General features: G+C 35.5%; 1 protein-coding gene across 4 annotated transcripts in view; it reads left to right on the top strand.

Moving 5' to 3' along the window:
- The first annotated feature begins 767 nt into the window (after window positions 1-767).
- Window positions 768-17,605, top strand: part of LOC100367838 (oxidation resistance protein 1-like) — a 66,030-nt gene continuing 49,192 nt past the window's right edge. For 2 of the 4 annotated variants that reach the window (XM_085508071.1, XM_085508070.1), the window contains exon 1: window positions 16,550-16,651. In XM_085508071.1, coding sequence (XP_085364197.1) covers window positions 16,575-16,651 — 77 coding nt within the window. In that variant the 5' untranslated portion in view covers window positions 16,550-16,574. Of the gene's footprint in view, window positions 1,157-16,549; window positions 16,652-17,605 lie in introns of those variants that run through there. The other 2 variants (XM_085508073.1, XM_085508074.1) reach the window with 2 other exon arrangements.

Raw genomic sequence — 17,605 nt, 5'->3', positions numbered from 1 at the left:
CTTTTTTTACGATAAGCACCTTCGCCGATAGTGTCATCTTGTTACGTTTGATATATCGGTGAGGGCGCTATCATGTTATCTTGCCAAGACCACACCATCACCAACCAACTCGATATTGTTATCACAAGTTGGATAAATTCTGTAACTTGTGCACACCTGAATTATTCTTAATTACATCGTCTCATGATGACGCCGCCACTGTTATGTGTGAATAAAGAAACCCAAACTAGTATAAGACTGTGTCAACAAATTCCATTATATTAGAAATCGCATGTTATGCAAAATTACAATAAACTCGAAATTGAGTTGTATTTCATTACAGAAATCAACATTCCAATACATGGTTCAATGGATTGCTTAAAAGAAGAGTTTAAATGAATAATTATATAAGTAATACGATAGTTTGACAATTATGTACAATATTTAATAATAGCACATTTAATGGCATTCTATTATTTGTAAACATTAATTTTGAGTTGTTATTTTCATTACGGCCCATTCAAAACTACTTTTTGTGTGTATTTAACAGAGAAGAATATTTATCGTAATAAAAGATGTTGAGACTGTCTCAGATTCACCGCTGCGTCACATGTAATACAACATGAATAATAAAATGTTATTTCCTGCATAAGTACACGAAGGCGTTACATTTATTATGTGCCTGTTGTTTGTTTATTTATTCCCAAGTTTTTACAAAACGTAGCGAGGGCGTGGTTTATAATTGCCAGCTTGTTCTCGCAAACTCTCGCGAGACTTATTCTAGACGTCATCATAACAAATCAAAATGGCGGCGACTCATTTCGACGATTTTCGCATCGTCAATTCAATTTTCGCTGATATTTTTCGTCCTTAAAACATTGTGCAATTTTTTTCTAAAAATACGCAAATCACGTGAATGTGACCATAGTCATTATCGAGCTGCTAAGACGTCAGAAATCCCCTACATGAGAAGAGCAGCGCCAAGCGATAAAACGCAACTGACGTGATTTTAAATGGTGGAAAAGGAAAACCGAAACACGCCAACTCAACAACAAATTCCAGTTTTGCTTATTTCATCTCAAAAATATTGTTGATAGTTAACCGACAAGGATATATATGTATTGAACATGGCCTCTCTATCGACGAAACTCGGCGAGCAGTGTGATGATGTCTCCCAGTAAGTATACCTTTATTTTGCACTTCGCTTTGTACGTGCTTCGCCAAGTTTGTTGATGTTCATTGTTGATATGAAGTTAATTTGAATCGTGCGGTGCTTCCGTGCTCTTGACTGGGTGTGGTGTCGAAGAAAGCTGCACGTGGCGTTGTTTATCCCCATCATAATCCAATTGAATGAGCGCAGACTGACATTGTCTGCTGAGTCATCAGTTCCATATGTTTTATAATAGTTTATATTAATTTGGTAATCGTGTACTAAGTATATGACGTCACTGGAAGCGATAATAGCAAAACGTGTGAGGTACTGTTAGATACACGCGACAGTGTTTACAAACAATCCATTGTGTAATTACAGTGTGTTGGACGATTAAAACAACATAATACAATGAATGTCCCACCATTCATTCATTCATTCATTGTCCCACCATTCATTCGTCCATTCATTTATTCACTCAGTTAATTTTTTAAACACAGTCCCTCTATCACTGTGGTTAAACAATTGCCATCATAAAGTTTGTTTATGGAGGCTGAGAGGCCTTAAGGAACTATCTATTTATCAGCATACATGGAGGTCTTTCACATTATAGCATCCAAGGCCTCCAGCACTAAGTATAGGGGAATCTTTAGGTTGGATTTCATACAGTCCCTTTATAGATTTCCCTGTCCCTGTATGTTGTGCCCCCAATATCTTCTTTGCAACAATGTTCAGCATATGATGTGCATTCAGGTGTTTTTTTAATGACTCACAAAGCAACTATCCATTTCATCCAATTTGGACAAACGAAATAAACACACAGTATAAAGTAAGTGACAATGTTTTTTGATATCTAGCTTTGGAGATACACACATATTTGGTCACATATATGCATTACCACAATACACAGAACAATAACGTAATTGATTTCCAAAATATAGTTTTCATCTGCACATTGTCAGACTTTTACCTTTCAATACTTTTGTTAAATCTATTGAAATCCAGTTTTTTAAGTGAACCCTCGGGATTATAGTACAATATGACAACTTACCACCTGTGGGTGAACTGAAAATACATCTAATACTAGCCCTAAATACAGTCCTGTAGGTTGGCCATCTTCTGCTGATCATTCGGCCCCCACAGTCCTGAGAAGTCGCATAGACCGAGGATTCGACACCCGTTTACAAATTATAATGGAGAGCCTTTCTGCGCTTGTCATGATTGTAATCAGCCAAAATGTCTATTGTCCAATCTAGTGATCATAAATACTTTTCGTGTGGTCGAAAAATGAACTTACAAAACATTGGCGAAAGCTAGTTTTATGCAACGAAGCAACCTTTTGTTTATAAATATGTCAAGAACAATGTTGATTTGATCGACCCTAGTGGGAAATCTATAATTTCGTATTTGGGATAGTTAGTTGTCGCGTATTGACCTGCTTATTTTTTAAATCGCTCAATACAACCCTACACATAGTGTTGAGGATTCGACACCTGTTTACAAATTATAATGGAGAGCCGTTCTGCACTTGTCATGATTGTAATCAGCCAAAATGTCTATTGTCCAATCTAGCGATCATAAATACTTTTTGTGTGGTCGAAAAATGTACTTACAAAACATTGGCGAAAGCTAGTTTTATGCAACGAAACAACGTTTTGTTTATAAATATGTCAAGAACAATGTTGATTTGATCGACCCTAGTGGGAAATCTATAATTTCGTATTTGGGATAGTTAGTTATCACGTATTGACCTGATTATTTTTTAAATCGCTCAATACAACCCTACACATAGTGTTGAATCCCCTGTCTAAACAACTTCTCAAGATTGTGGGGGCCGGATGATGAGCAGAAGGATACCAACCTACATGACTACTCTAGTCTAATACATGTCATATTGAGAAGTTAAGTATTTCTAACAGTGAAATTAAAATGATTTATATATAATGTACTCAGATAAGGGAAAATGGTAAATGAAATGTGAAGAATATCTGTGTTACCGGTAGTGTTTTTATTGTCGGAGATATTTTTTGGTGGTGGGGGTGGGTGGGATGTTAGCTTGTGTGAAAGGAAAAATGTTAATCTGAAAATGTTTGCAGAGATTTTGATCTGGTTCTATCCACGGTCTCTCGTCTTATATTAGAGACGTTTTCATCAACTGAATTACTGTATGTAGTCTGTTATTTATATGCTAATTGTTATTATTGAAACAAAAAATAGTAACATTACGATAATACAAAAACATGGTACAAGTAATTAAAAAACAAAATATTGAGGAATAATAAGTGATGTATTGAAAAAGACATGAGTCTTATATTAATGCTGGATATGCAACTGCAATTAATTTGATGTGTGATATACAAATAAATGTAAAAAGTTATTAAAATTCATAGCAACATGTTGAAGTTATATAATTATGAATAAATATACTGTTAGTAGCTTTAATTTGACGAGTGACAAATTTTCACAAATTTTGTGAGTCTATGAAAATCGTTAATTTTTTTGGCATTAAAAATTTTTCTTGAGCACCAGAATACAACACAGTGACTTTTTTGAAATTTTGTCCAGCGACAGTTCTGGACATTGAGTGTCACTGTTGTCTCTCCTGACATTTTTTTTGCAAGTGCAAATTGCAAGTGCAAGTGCTGACACATAGTGCACTTTGCCACAGAAGTCATATTCATGTTTGGGACTACATGACAAGGCTTTGTGGCCATCTCTCTGTCAAATGGCAATTCAATGCACTATCCTGGCGTCAACTAGGCCTGGCCAACCAAGATTACCCCAAAGTCGCATTTGTTAGTGAATGAATCTCAACCTGTAAAATTGGCCTTCCCATTGAGTCTGTGGCACACTCACCCAGGGTAGGGGTTGACCCCTTTGATGTTCAGCTTAGGGTAGGATTTGAACTTGAGTCTGATGCGACAACCACTATGCTATCAGTGACCGGTAGTTGAAATTTTGTCTTCACATATGCTTATAAAGTCCTGATATCTTGACAATTTCTAACAATGAAGGTAAGGAAGGTCTAGGGATAAATTTTTAATGAATGATGTGAGTGTCATAAAAAATGTTCTTCTGTTTTCCCATAAGATGTTTGCCATTAATGTATTGATGATCATATCATAATAGTGTCATGTACATGTCAGAGAACTATTTTTGATTGATTTTAAAAAGTATAGACATATCGGTAGTGTATTATTACGTAAAGATTTGGTTTATGATGTGCTTGTTCAATTATTTTGATAAATTTTTGATTCATTGCACTACATGTCACTACATGCTTAGTATTTCTTTTATGATTGGTGCATTACATGCACGTGTATCAAAGTCATAATCTAAAAATATAGTTGAACAATTATTGACTTATTTGTGTGTATGTAAATTGTGATATATTTCTTGTATTAGAGGCACATGGTCACTGAAATGCAACTTAATTATGTGTACATGTATTTAGACTCGCCTCTCATCTAAATAAGCACATAACACTTCAAATAGAGCAAATACATGTATACCAGTACATGTAATAGCATGTACCCCTGCTAAAGTTGTACTTAAAATTGTACGCACGTCTTGCATAGATTTTAGTAATTCTTATAGTATATTGTTATTAAAAAGTACTCTGAATATTAATTAAAATGACATACTTGCCATGGAAAGTAACTCTTTGTAGTTCCTAGTACATGATCATAGCACAACTAGACTGTGAAATCTAGCTTACTTGTTTCAAATATACATGTACCAATCATTGGGAATGCAAATCACAGAGCACTCAGTTTCAAGGCCAAATGTGATAAAATTGGGGTAGTGTATATTTTGAAGAGCACGACTGCCTTTAATGTATTCAAGTTCCAAGCTTATAATGAGTACTGGTAGTCGATAACTATTGTGATCATATTTTCATACCATATTTACCCCTTCAGTTGAGACACTGTATAAAGCTGAATTGCTGAACACTATGCTAATAAAACACACACATATCGATCTGTACTTCAAAAATATGTTTATGATAATCTTCAATTTCACCGAAGTTACAAAAGTATGAGCAATGTTTTAAAATATTGACCATCATCAAAAAATACATGATGTTGTCATGTGCTTTCCATTCAGTACTTGTGACCATGAGTCATTAACTTTTAATATTACTATTAATATTATAATAATACATGTATCAGCGGGTTACCATGGCAGGGATGACACATGTAATCATTCTCTTCTATTACAATATAGTGATTTATGGACAATATCTCTTGTAATACAATTCCTGTAGGTGACAGTGTTAATATTTGGTTCATATCATTAATTCAAATCTCTTGTTCAGCCAAATAATATAAGGTTATTACGAAGATACCTCAAAGTATGCACAAAGACAGTACAGCGGGATATCGACCACCGCGCAGCGGAGGTCGATGCGACAGCATACTGTCTAAGTGCATACTTTGATGTATCTTCGTAATAATCTTATTATTATACATCTTTTCCTTCCAAGGATACAGCATGGGAATGAACAGAATCAGCGAACTTCTGTGTATGGAGTCGGGTCAAACCCTGGTGGCAGCCATGTTTGTTTTTATTATTAGAGGACGCTTACGCACGTAATCATTCCATATTTGGAATTTGCATTTCCTAATATGGTAGAATGAAAATACCCCGTAAAATACCGCAAAATAAAGGCACGCTGTAACTTATGGTGTTAAGGTTACAGATGTATATTAATGTTGGTTATTTGTACATGTAGCCCAGTTATTCACAGCAAATCCATCAAATTGTCATGAGATCATCAGCAGTGAACTTTCACACACCAGCTCAAATAATGGTAGTGTTTTTGGCAAAAACATGCCCGGTAGATGACTATCACCAAATGATCATTACGAAATGTAGGTCATATAACAAATTTCATACAAGTGTTCCCTGATGTTATTCAGCTCTGCTGTTGACTTTGTCGAGCGGAGCTTATCATATGAGTGATTGTCCGTCGTCCGTGTCAATGTTTTACTTTTTCGACTTCTTCTTGAAAACTACAAGCCTGAATGCTTTGATACTTGGTGTATATGTACCTTGGGTAGACCTCTCTCAGATTTGTTTATTTCATGATGATATCTTCAATTCTCTAATTTTGGGGAATATTTTTGTCATATTTGGTAAAAAGTGATATTTTCGACTTCTTGTTAAAAATCGCAAGTCCAATTGCTTTGATAATATGTATATATATAGGTACTACATGTGGACCTCTTTCAGATTTGTTAATTTCGTGGTGATATCTTCAATTATCTAATTTTGATAATTATTTTGGTGAAAAGTGATATTTTTAAATCCTGTTGCTTTGATACAATACATATTGTTCATTTTCTAATGATATCTTCTGTTCTTTAATTGCGATGTGCAGTGCTGACAGCGGAGCTATCTCAGCTGACTGGCTGCTTGTTGTTGACATTAAATAACCTATTGTCAAAATTTTCATAAAAAGTGATTATCTGGAGAACGGCATGCAACCAAACATACATCGATTTAGCTATTTGGGACTTAGTACATGTATCATCAATCAACTTGTTGCATTATTCTGTCACACTGTCACAAAACACAGAATTCCTATCCTACTAAGCAATGGCTTAGCATTACTTAGTATTCCATAGAATACACCTCTCACTATTGGTGATTAAAGCTAACTGATACATTGTACATGCATGTACAACCAGACACTGAAAAACTAATATATACTTTTAAATTGACTGCATGCTTGGAAAGTCCAAGAAAATGTTGATAGTACTCTGATTTCATTCATGAATGGTCTGTGGTATAAAATCATGGCTCTAATGGTTTAATTATTACAGATTTTCCACTGTTCTCTATACTGTTACAAATGTACCTGTATACATGTAATGTATGTTCTTTACTATTCACTCAACTGCAGGAGTTGAAATGTGGAGGATCCCAATGTACTTGATTTTACCTTGTGCTCCTAACTTAACTCGATGAAGAACCCAGACAGCTCTCTGTACTGTATGTTTTATTAGTAGTGCATGTGTAGATTACAGGAGTGTTTTAGTGCCATGTCTCTTCTACTCCAAAAGATCCTTGTTGTTTCACTAATTTTCAAGAATGACATCACTACTCTACCTTCTATTGTCATGTCTCTCCCATCCTAATCTAAACTGCCTTGTGTACAACAAGGAATCCCTGACTACAAAATTTTGCTTGCAAAAGTCAGAGTAAAAAGCCGAAAAAAGCTGTTTATGAACAAGCTGCTCTTGGATTGGTTTGACTGTTAGATGTTAGGAAGCCAATTAGCCACAGTCTTGTAAGTAGCTTGGCATTGACTCTCATTTTCATCTTTATGTATCAGTTATTTGACTGTACTGGTGCCAAAAGTGTGATCACTGGTCATATTAAACAGGTGGTTGTTATAAAAGTCACTTTACATATAAATTGCATTGGGATCACCCAAAGGTGGTTACTATTGTCTGGAGATCTTTATATAAAAGTGGTCACTTTACACAGGTGGTCTTTATATATAGGTGGTCACTTTACACAGGTGGTCTTTATATAAAGGTGGTCACTTTACACAGGTGGTCTTTATATATAGGTGGTCACTTTACACAGGTGGTCTTTATATAAAGGTGGTCACTTTACGCAGGTGGTCTTTATATAAAGGTGGTCATTGTACGCAGGTGTCTTTATATAAAAGTGGTCACTTTACACAGGTGGTCTTTATATATAGGTGGTCACTTTACACAGGTGGTCTTTATATAAAGGTGGTCACTTTACACAGGTGGTCTTTATATATAGGTGGTCACTTTACACAGGTGGTCTTTATATAAAGGTGGTCACTTTACGCAGGTGGTCTTTATATAAAGGTGGTCATTGTCCGCAGGTGTCTTTATATAAAAGTGGTCACTTTACACAGGTGGTCTTTATATATAGGTGGTCACTTTACACAGGTGGTCTTTATATAAAGGTGGTCACTTTACACAGGTGGTCTTTATATATAGGTGGTCACTTTACACAGGTGGTCTTTATATAAAGGTGGTCACTTTACGCAGGTGGTCTTTATATAAAGGTGGTCATTGTACACAGGTGGTCTTTATATAAAAGTGGGCACTGTACACAGGTGTCTTTATATAAAAGTGGGCACTGTACACAGGTGGTCTTTATATAAAAGTGGGCACTGTACACAGGTGGTCTTTATATAAAAGTGGTCACTGTACACAGGTGTTCTTTCTATAAAAGTGGTCACTGTACACAGGTGGTCTTTATATAAAAGTGGTCACTGTACACAGGTGTTCTTTCTATAAAAGTGGTCACTGTACACAGGTGGTCTTTATATAAAAGTGGGCACTGTACGCAGGTGTCTTTATATAAAAGTGGCCACTGTACACATGTGGTCTTTATATAAAAGTGGGCACTGTACGCAGGTGTCTTTATATAAAAGTGGGCACTGTACACAGGTGGTCTTTATATAAAAGTGGTCACTGTACACAGGTGGTCTTTTTATAAAAGTGGGCACTGTACACAGGTGTTCTTTCTATAAAAGTGGCCACTGTACACATGTGGTCTTTATATAAAAGTGGCCACTGTACGCAGGTGGTCTTTATATAAAAGTGGGCACTGTACGCAGGTGTCTTTATATAAAAGTGGGCACTGTACACAGGTGGTCTTTATATAAAAGTGGTCACTGTACGCAGGTGTCTTTATATAAAAGTGGGCACTGTACACAGGTGGTCTTAATATAAAAGTGGTCACTGTACACAGGTGGTCTTTATATAAAAGTAGGCACTGTACACAGATGTTTTTTCTATAAAAGTGGCCACTGTACACATGTGGTCTTTATATAAAAGTGGTCACTGTACGCAGGTGTCTTTATATAAAAGTGGGCACTGTACACAGGTGGTCTTTATATAAAAGTGGTCACTGTACACAGGTGGTCTTTATATAAAAGTGGGCACTGTACACAGGTGTTCTTTCTATAAAAGTGGCCACTGTACACATGTGGTCTTTATATAAAAGTGGCCACTGTACGCAGGTGGTCTTTATATAAAAGTGGGCACTGTACGCAGGTGTCTTTATATAAAAGTGGGCACTGTACACAGGTGGTCTTTATATAAAAGTGGCCACTGTACACAGGTGTTCTTTATATAAAAGTGGTCACTGTACACAGGTGGTCTTTATATAAAAGTGGGCACTGTACACAGATGTTCTTTCTATAAAAGTGGCCACAGTACACATGTGGTCTTTATATAAAAGTAGGCACTGTACGCAGGTGTCTTTATATAAAAGTGGGCACTGTACACAGGTGGTCTTTATATAAAAGTGGGCACTGTACACAGGTGGTCTTTATATAAAAGTGGGCACTGTACGCATGTGTCTTTATATAAAAGTGGGCACTGTACACAGGTGGTCTTTATATAAAAGTGGGCACTGTACACAGGTGGTCTTTATATAAAAGTGGGCACTGTACACAGATGTTCTTTCTATAAAAGTGGCCACTGTACACATGTGGTCTTTATATAAAAGTGGGCACTGTACGCAGGTGTCTTTATATAAAAGTGGGCACTGTACACAGGTGGTCTTTATATAAAAGTGGGCACTGTACACAGGTGGTCTTTATATAAAAGTGGTCACTGTACACAGGTGGTCTTTATATAAAAGTGGGCACTGTACACAGATGTTCTTTCTATAAAAGTGGCCACTGTACACATGTTGTCTTTATATAAAAGTGGGCACTATACGCAGGTGTCTTTATATAAAAGTGGGCACTGTACACAGGTGGTCTTTATATAAAAGTGGGCACTGTACACAGGTGGTCTTTATATAAAAGTGGGCACTGTACGCAGGTGTCTTTATATAAAAGTGGGCACTGTACACAGGTGGTCTTTATATAAAAGTGGGCACTGTACGCAGGTGTCTTTATATAAAAGTGGGCACTGTACACAGGTGGTCTTTATATAAAAGTGGGCACTGTACACAGGTGTCTTTATATAAAAGTGGGCACTGTACACAGGTGGTCTTTATATAAAAGTGGGCACTGTACACAGGTGTCTTTATATAAAAGTGGGCACTGTACACAGGTGGTCTTTATATAAAAGTGGGCACTGTACACAGGTGTCTATATAAAAGTGGGCACTGTACACAGGTGGTCTTTATATAAAAGTGGGCACTGTACACAGGTGGTCTTTATATAAAAGTGGGCACTGTACACAGGTGTCTATATAAAAGTGGGCACTGTACACAGGTGGTCTTTATATAAAAGTGGGCACTGTACACAGGTGTCTTTATATAAAAGTGGGCACTGTACACAGGTGTCTTCATATAAAGGTTTAAACCTTTATACACAGGTTTGTTTGTGGCTTGTACTTCCACCAAGATCACATTTTAATGCTGAACCAACATTTCTACTTAATTTTGAAATAAATATTAAATGTCTCGGCTCATTGAGCAGTAAATAACATACATCTGCTATTTGTAAAATAAATTACTCTTGTTTGACTGACAATATGTCAGTTTGGTTACGTTATGCATCAGCTGATATTTGGGGTAATCCGCTCCATTTTTTGTAAAAATTGTTTTTATTTTTGTAGACGTGCGTTTACTAAAAAAAAGTTAATATTATGAATTCAGTTCAAGTTTGTCCAATACTTGATGTTTTTTGCCTCTATAGGAATTCAATGGTCCTAAAATTAGCTTATAACATTTTGTCAAAATTGCAACTAGCTTCATGGGACATTTCTTATTCCTTGCCGTATTTAGGGCGCAAAGCAGTAAATTTAACAGAATGTACTTAGGCCCTTTGTCTGAAATGATTGAATAAAATATTTTGAAAAATATCTGCAAGTCGCTGCCCTTCTAAGGCTTGGTATTCTGATAAATATAATCTTGAGGCAAAAGTCTATATATTTTAAAGGACATCAATGCATTCAGATGTGATATCTAGGCATTGGCTTTTATAGACTGTGTGATTTGTTAGCCCTTGTAATGTAGCATAATGTAGTGAAAGCATTAATTTAATTTTAATTTTCCTATTTTGAGAATATTCAGTGGATTTTCCATTGAATTCTATTGTGATTTCACATGTTATTATAGATTTAATTTAGCAAATTTCACTTATCGAAAATAGTGATATTAAACTCAATAAATGATTAATGTATTTAGAATTTACATCAGACATGCATTTATATAATATGTACCGGTACATTTATAATGAAATGTTTTCGACTCAGAACTATGCTGTTAGTGTATTTTAAGATGTTTAAATGTTATGTAGATTGTCACTGTGAATAATCATGACAGTCGTAAAGATCCTTGTATGTTTTCACCCTGGATGAGAACCCTGGGAAAAATTAACTCCTCCATGCATGGTGATGAATAATTGACTAATTGTAACAAAGTAGAAAATAAAATTTCAGAATAAATTACCTTTAGTTGCCTTGTACTTATTTTATACTCATTGCTCTGATAAAATATTCAATTTTGAGTCCGGCATTGTGTTTTAACCCACTTAAAGGAGAGAATTGTGATGTACTGGTCGCTTACATGTGAATGCATTTTCATTCTCACTGCCTGCTATTGGTTAGAGTACAATCTATCGATGATAATTTAGCCTGCTACTGAATTCTCACTGACAGAACTTTTGAGAATGTTTTGTTTATTGTTGACAACTACATAAAAATAAAGTCGAGTGGCATTGTTATCGCATTGTCAACGACGTCGAATAATAGGAGGGGCATCAACAACCACTTCATATGCAAACTACAAACAGTATAAAACATCGGCAATATATCTGTGAGATGTCCATAATAATACTTTCTTTATATAATACCGGATTCTGCTGTAAATTCGCTCATCAGAAAAATCGTCCTGGGGATTTCACGGCTGGTGGGCGCTTATTTGGGGTGCAAAATTTAAAAAAATAATCATCAAATATTTTTGAGGGACTTATTTTCATTGAAATATCCTACTAAGCAGACTTTCAACGCCGTTAGTTGGGCCACCCAAGACGAAAGAAACTATTGCAGAATTAACAATAATTAATAATTCTTGCTGAATTAAAAAGTAGACTGCCTGAAATGTCATTACAGTGTCGCCCAGTGTCATTTTTCAAATACATTTGTTTTTATTTTATTGGTAACGAAAGAATATTTTAAACGAAGTTTCATATAAAAACAAACACAACTGCATTGCGTAGTAGCAAACGATCACAGTTGCGTAATCCGATCATGCTGCGTTTGACAATTGTTGATTATTACTCAGTAGTGATTATAATAATGCACAAAAAATAAATTTGTTGAATTGTTATGAAATTCAAACAAAATTCAATTTAGTTTCATCGTAAGCAAATGATTCCGATCGCATATAAACGCTCGATGCTGTATGGTATCCGCCATGTTTCTCTTGCATGAGTTGAGGTCAAATCGCTAATTAACCAATCAAAATGCTGAATGATGCCAACGTGTTCAAATCACCATAGCTCATTTAAATATGTTAATGTTATTGAACGCAACGCGGAAGAAATTTACCGATGTTGCGTGTTGTAGTACGATCTTTTGGCTTGGATTTTGATAGGGAAATGGCATGATTTTTTTTTTCAAACCTAAAAATAGTTATTTTCAAAAGATGAACTGAGCATTAGAAGAATAATTTAACATTGTTTACAGTGATAACTGCTCTTTGTCCAAACGAAGCTTATCCATTCACACTCCAAACACGCTCTTGAATAAAGCTGTGAAGGGTTTAATAAAATACGCATTTCACAACCGGAAATTCAACAGACGAACTTGTTACTTCACAGATTTTACATGTTTTAATTATTAGCAACTGTAACAAGTACAAGATTTCGAGAGTGTACAGCAAAAAATCCTAAGGACTCCTAACAAATATCATTGCAGAGAAAGTGTCTAGACATATAGCATATATAATATGGTCACGTTAAAAAATCGGCGAGGTATATCATATTCCGCTAACTGGTTACTTGTGTAAGCAATCGCAAACTATCATCGACATCAAAGATGAGCTACACAATGTCCATATCAGGATTAACTTGGGTTGAAACAAAAGGAAATAAGCCAGGCTCAAATGGTCACTTGAGATGCGTTGTGGACCCTTCCGTTAGTACCTCCATGCTCCGAATATTACCGAATGCTTGAGATTAGCGTAATCCATTGTAAAAAGAGGCTAAGAGCTAACGTGACCAATGTTTGTGAACGAATATTGACAAACGATCACAGGGTAAAGCTAAAACAATAGCGTCGTGACTTTTTTCCCGTTAGTACCGCCGTGGTACAATGTAACAACAGAATTGCGTGAATCCACTTTTACCATTGGTTGATTATGTCCGCAAAGGTCAATGTCATGACAACCAGACAACGATTCGTTTTCTGTCTGGTTCCCAGCGGTACTGAGCAACATGCCCATTCACAGGTCGCCGTACACACAAAATCCGCCGAGCTTTACAGGGACCCGGGACTTAGACTAGCAGTATACACATTTGTTATTTAGTTCATATATGCCATCATAATTTCATTTACGAAGATCTATTTTCATTGAGTGTGGCGCCGACCAGAAATAAAACGGCACGTCAGCGATTTAAAAAAAAATCAACGCTTTATTCCACCATTTACATACAAGTTACAAGTTTACATACGACGAAGTTGAAAACACAAACTTCCACACAATACCATTTCATACAGTGTATCTATTCACAATTTGTAAAAATTGCGAAGTTCGATCTGCAGTTTCACTGACCATGGAGCTAGTTTCCCGGCCGATCGCGTTGTTTCAAAGGTCTATTAGTTACGATTCACGTGGACAATGACATTCATGTACATACTCAGTTTTCCCACTGTAGCACATTTCCAATAAATGAAAGATACAACAACTTTACGTAAATATTAATTTATTTTCAGACAATTACGAGATGTCTCGACGTCGTTGACAACGCGATATCAATGCCACTCGCACTATGTACATTTTAGTACTAGATCTAGTGCCGTTTTAGCACTAGATCTAGTGCCATTTTAGTACTAGATCTAGTGCCATTTTAGCACTAGATCTAGTACTTTTTCGGATTAGTGCTACTAGCACTAACCACTCGCACTATGTCCATTTCGACACGTTTACATACCTCCACATTGGTGTAAAATTCATGTATAATTACCAAAAATATCCTCAGTAACCTATTTACTACCTTTGGCTAATTTTCCCCTGAGAGTTCTTATTACCGTCGCTTGCTGCTTATAACCTCAAATTCAAATGGTGACTGGTAAAGGTGACAGAAGCTTGGGGTTTCCATATAGATTTATGTTTGAAAGTGAGTGCATGTTGAAGTATGATGAATGCCAAAAATAAAAGATCAGAGTTTACTACTTTCAAAAGAAGCCCTACACATATTACGGTACTCCCATGGTGCATTGTAATACTCCCATGATGCATTGTTAAATTCCCATAATGCATTGGGATACTCCCTTGGTGCATTTTTTAAATTGCTAATATCTTGGGGATTTTCATATCTGTTTCATTCATGTAGCCATTATCACAATTTCAAATCTGTTCATTGATTTGCTGTCATATATGTACATGTAGCAGTGTTCTACCCAGGAAACGGTGTTTTGACTAATTTGCATAAGATATATTATGTCAATCACCTCTATGTTTGCATGGTTATGATAATTTAGTTCTGTTATATTCTATCCCAAATCAGCAATGAGTTATGAAAGAATTATCCAATTCTCACACATTAAATATTAATTGAACAGGATGGAGTGACAGTTTGTCACTCCTCTTCTTAATGCTTTGTCGTCATTTGAATTAATTACTAGTCTTTTTATGAAAACTGAATGCTTTGCACGGCATGAAGAAACTGTTGTATGCTCTACTATGTGTATGTACCTCTGATAACAACTGATAATGTACGCTTGTACATGTAGATGCTGGTGCTCGAAGTTTATTATCTTTTAATCCCATCAATTGAACTCATACCCTGGATAAGTATGTCACATCATTTTGAGATGGTATCTTAGTACCAGTAAAGATTCTGTGAGAACCTGGTAGTGCTATGCAAAGTACAATGTACACTGTTGTATCTTTTACACAAGCATTTACCTTTGTAAATGTTGTTCAGAAAACCATGATTTTGTAGGGGTGGATGCTTACCGAGCACCCCCCTCGGAAAAGAGTGCAAATGACATTTGTATTCACCATGTGACAGATTGAGAGGGATATTACATCTTTGAGGGAAAATAAAATTACGAAATTAGTTGCTTAGCCATTGACTTTTACAATGAAGAAACAGAAATTGTCACAAAAAATAAGCACATTTCATTATAACATTACGTACCACCCAAATTTATGAGGCTAAAAATATTAGTAAGAATGATGGACGGAAAATTTTACATATAAAGTACAGAGAAGTGACTGAGCGCAACAACAGAAGCGGTAGAGATCAGAAAACTATGCCATTTTGGGATGAACTACACGAAATATTAGGTGGAAGGCCAGCATTCAATCCTCAAACACCGGTGTTTTTACTAAGTGAGAACAGGTGCAGACAATTCCATGAAGGCACGACAATGTCTTATAAATCATCGGATAATTATCATCTAATAAAATCCAATGAAATGTTGGCAGAGATGTCTAGCTTAGACATTTTTAGACATTATTAGACGCCCAGACAAACCTGTCTAAATTAGACATTATTAGACGATATTATCGATAATATTGGAGAAAAACGAACTGTCCCAATAGTTGCCCAGACACACCTGTCTAACTTAGATATTTTTAGACATTGTTAGACGATTTTATCGATATTAACTCGTGTTACGGTTTTCTCCGATATTATCGTCTAATAAAGTTTAAGTTAGACAACCATGTGCAGGGAACCATTGGGTAATATCGAAATTATTGTCTAAGAATGTCTAAGTTAGACACCCATGTCTAATAATGTCTAATATTATCTAAGTTAGACATCCATGCATGGCAACTACTTCGAAGATCATTTTTTCTCTGATATTATCGGATATTTATCGTGTAATAAAATCTAATGAAATATTGGCATCAATAACTTGTGTTACGGTTTTTCTTCACGCACTTAGACATTTTTAGACATTATTAGACGATTTTATCGATATTATTGATAATATCAGAGAAAAATGAACTGTCCCAATAGTTCCCAAACAGACCTGTCTAACTTTTTAGACAACAACAATTCAGCAGATTATCTAATATTTGCACAACAAAAAAAACAGTGTTAACACCTGTGTGAGAACATAGCTTTAGTGTTGTGTGTAAACGTTGTGTTCAAATTTATTTTATGCACTAGTTCTTGTACTATTTATTTGGTCACTAAACACAAAGGGGGGAGGGGTGAGTGTCAAGCTTTGTCTAGCATAAATACTTCCTGCTTTACTTGTATCCATGTATGTAATGCTATACAAACAGTGCTTTATTGAGGGGGAAAAAGATGCCTTTTAAAAAGCTAAAAAGGAATAACCAACTAAAGCTAGAAAAGAGGAAGATCTCTGATCTTGGAAACACAGTGTAAGTCAGATTATTTTTATTCTCTTAGGTTCAGTAATGTGGTGTTGTACTCTGTATTATGTACTATTCTACTTGGTGGTAGGCCAGCATGTCTGCTAAAACCTCAGGTTGTTTATGGCATTTGTATTGCCGGCATATAGTGTTACGCTGTAAAGCATTGTTATTGCACTTGCATGGAAAGCACTAGTCTGTGGATTTTACTAGAATCCTGTGTGTGATTCACACACATTGGCACATAAAATGTGGGTTACGCCCCTTATATTGTATATCCGATATCACTCCATGCATCTACAATCAATATACATTCTACTGTTCAAGTTCAGATTATAATCTACTACTGTTGTTTAAGCTCTACAAGTTATTGTTGTGGATGACCATATACCGGTAGGTGCCAGTCAAGTTTTCAAAATCTTTGCAAACTCTGCATGCTTCAAAAATACTCTTTCTATTGTTCAATCGTAGTGCATCATGAGTTTGGTATGCAAGCTGTGTAATGTGTATAACACATGGTTTGTAAATGTACCAGGAAGCAAACTTAAAGAAACATCACATGTAATTAAAGATTTTATTGTTGTAAACTTTACACCACTTTTGGATATTGATTGAGGAAGTGGGCCCAAATTAAAACATCATTTTTTGTATGTACCAGGTACATGCATGTATCCAAGTCATTATAATGCTGAAAACAGGAAAAAATATTGTGGAGTCACCACCAGACAATTTTTTCAAGTCTGAAATTTCATGAAAAGAGGAAAGTAAAATGTTTTTTTTTTTATCATGGTTAAAATTATTTATTATTATCTAGAAATTTTTTAAACAATGACATGAGCTTAAATTTAATTATTCATATGAATCTTGATATTATTAAAAATTTTCAAAACAAAACATTTAATTATGTGGTTTTAAAATATGGTACATTTAGGAAATTCAAACTCTCTCACAATGTACATCTGT

Source organism: Saccoglossus kowalevskii, chromosome 14 (assembly GCF_978046115.1).
Source record: "Saccoglossus kowalevskii chromosome 14, keSacKowa6.1, whole genome shotgun sequence".
In the NCBI taxonomy this organism is placed as follows: domain Eukaryota; kingdom Metazoa; phylum Hemichordata; class Enteropneusta; family Harrimaniidae; genus Saccoglossus; species Saccoglossus kowalevskii.
Note: the sequence above shows the minus strand (reverse complement) of the source record. Positions and strands in the feature narration are given on the sequence as shown.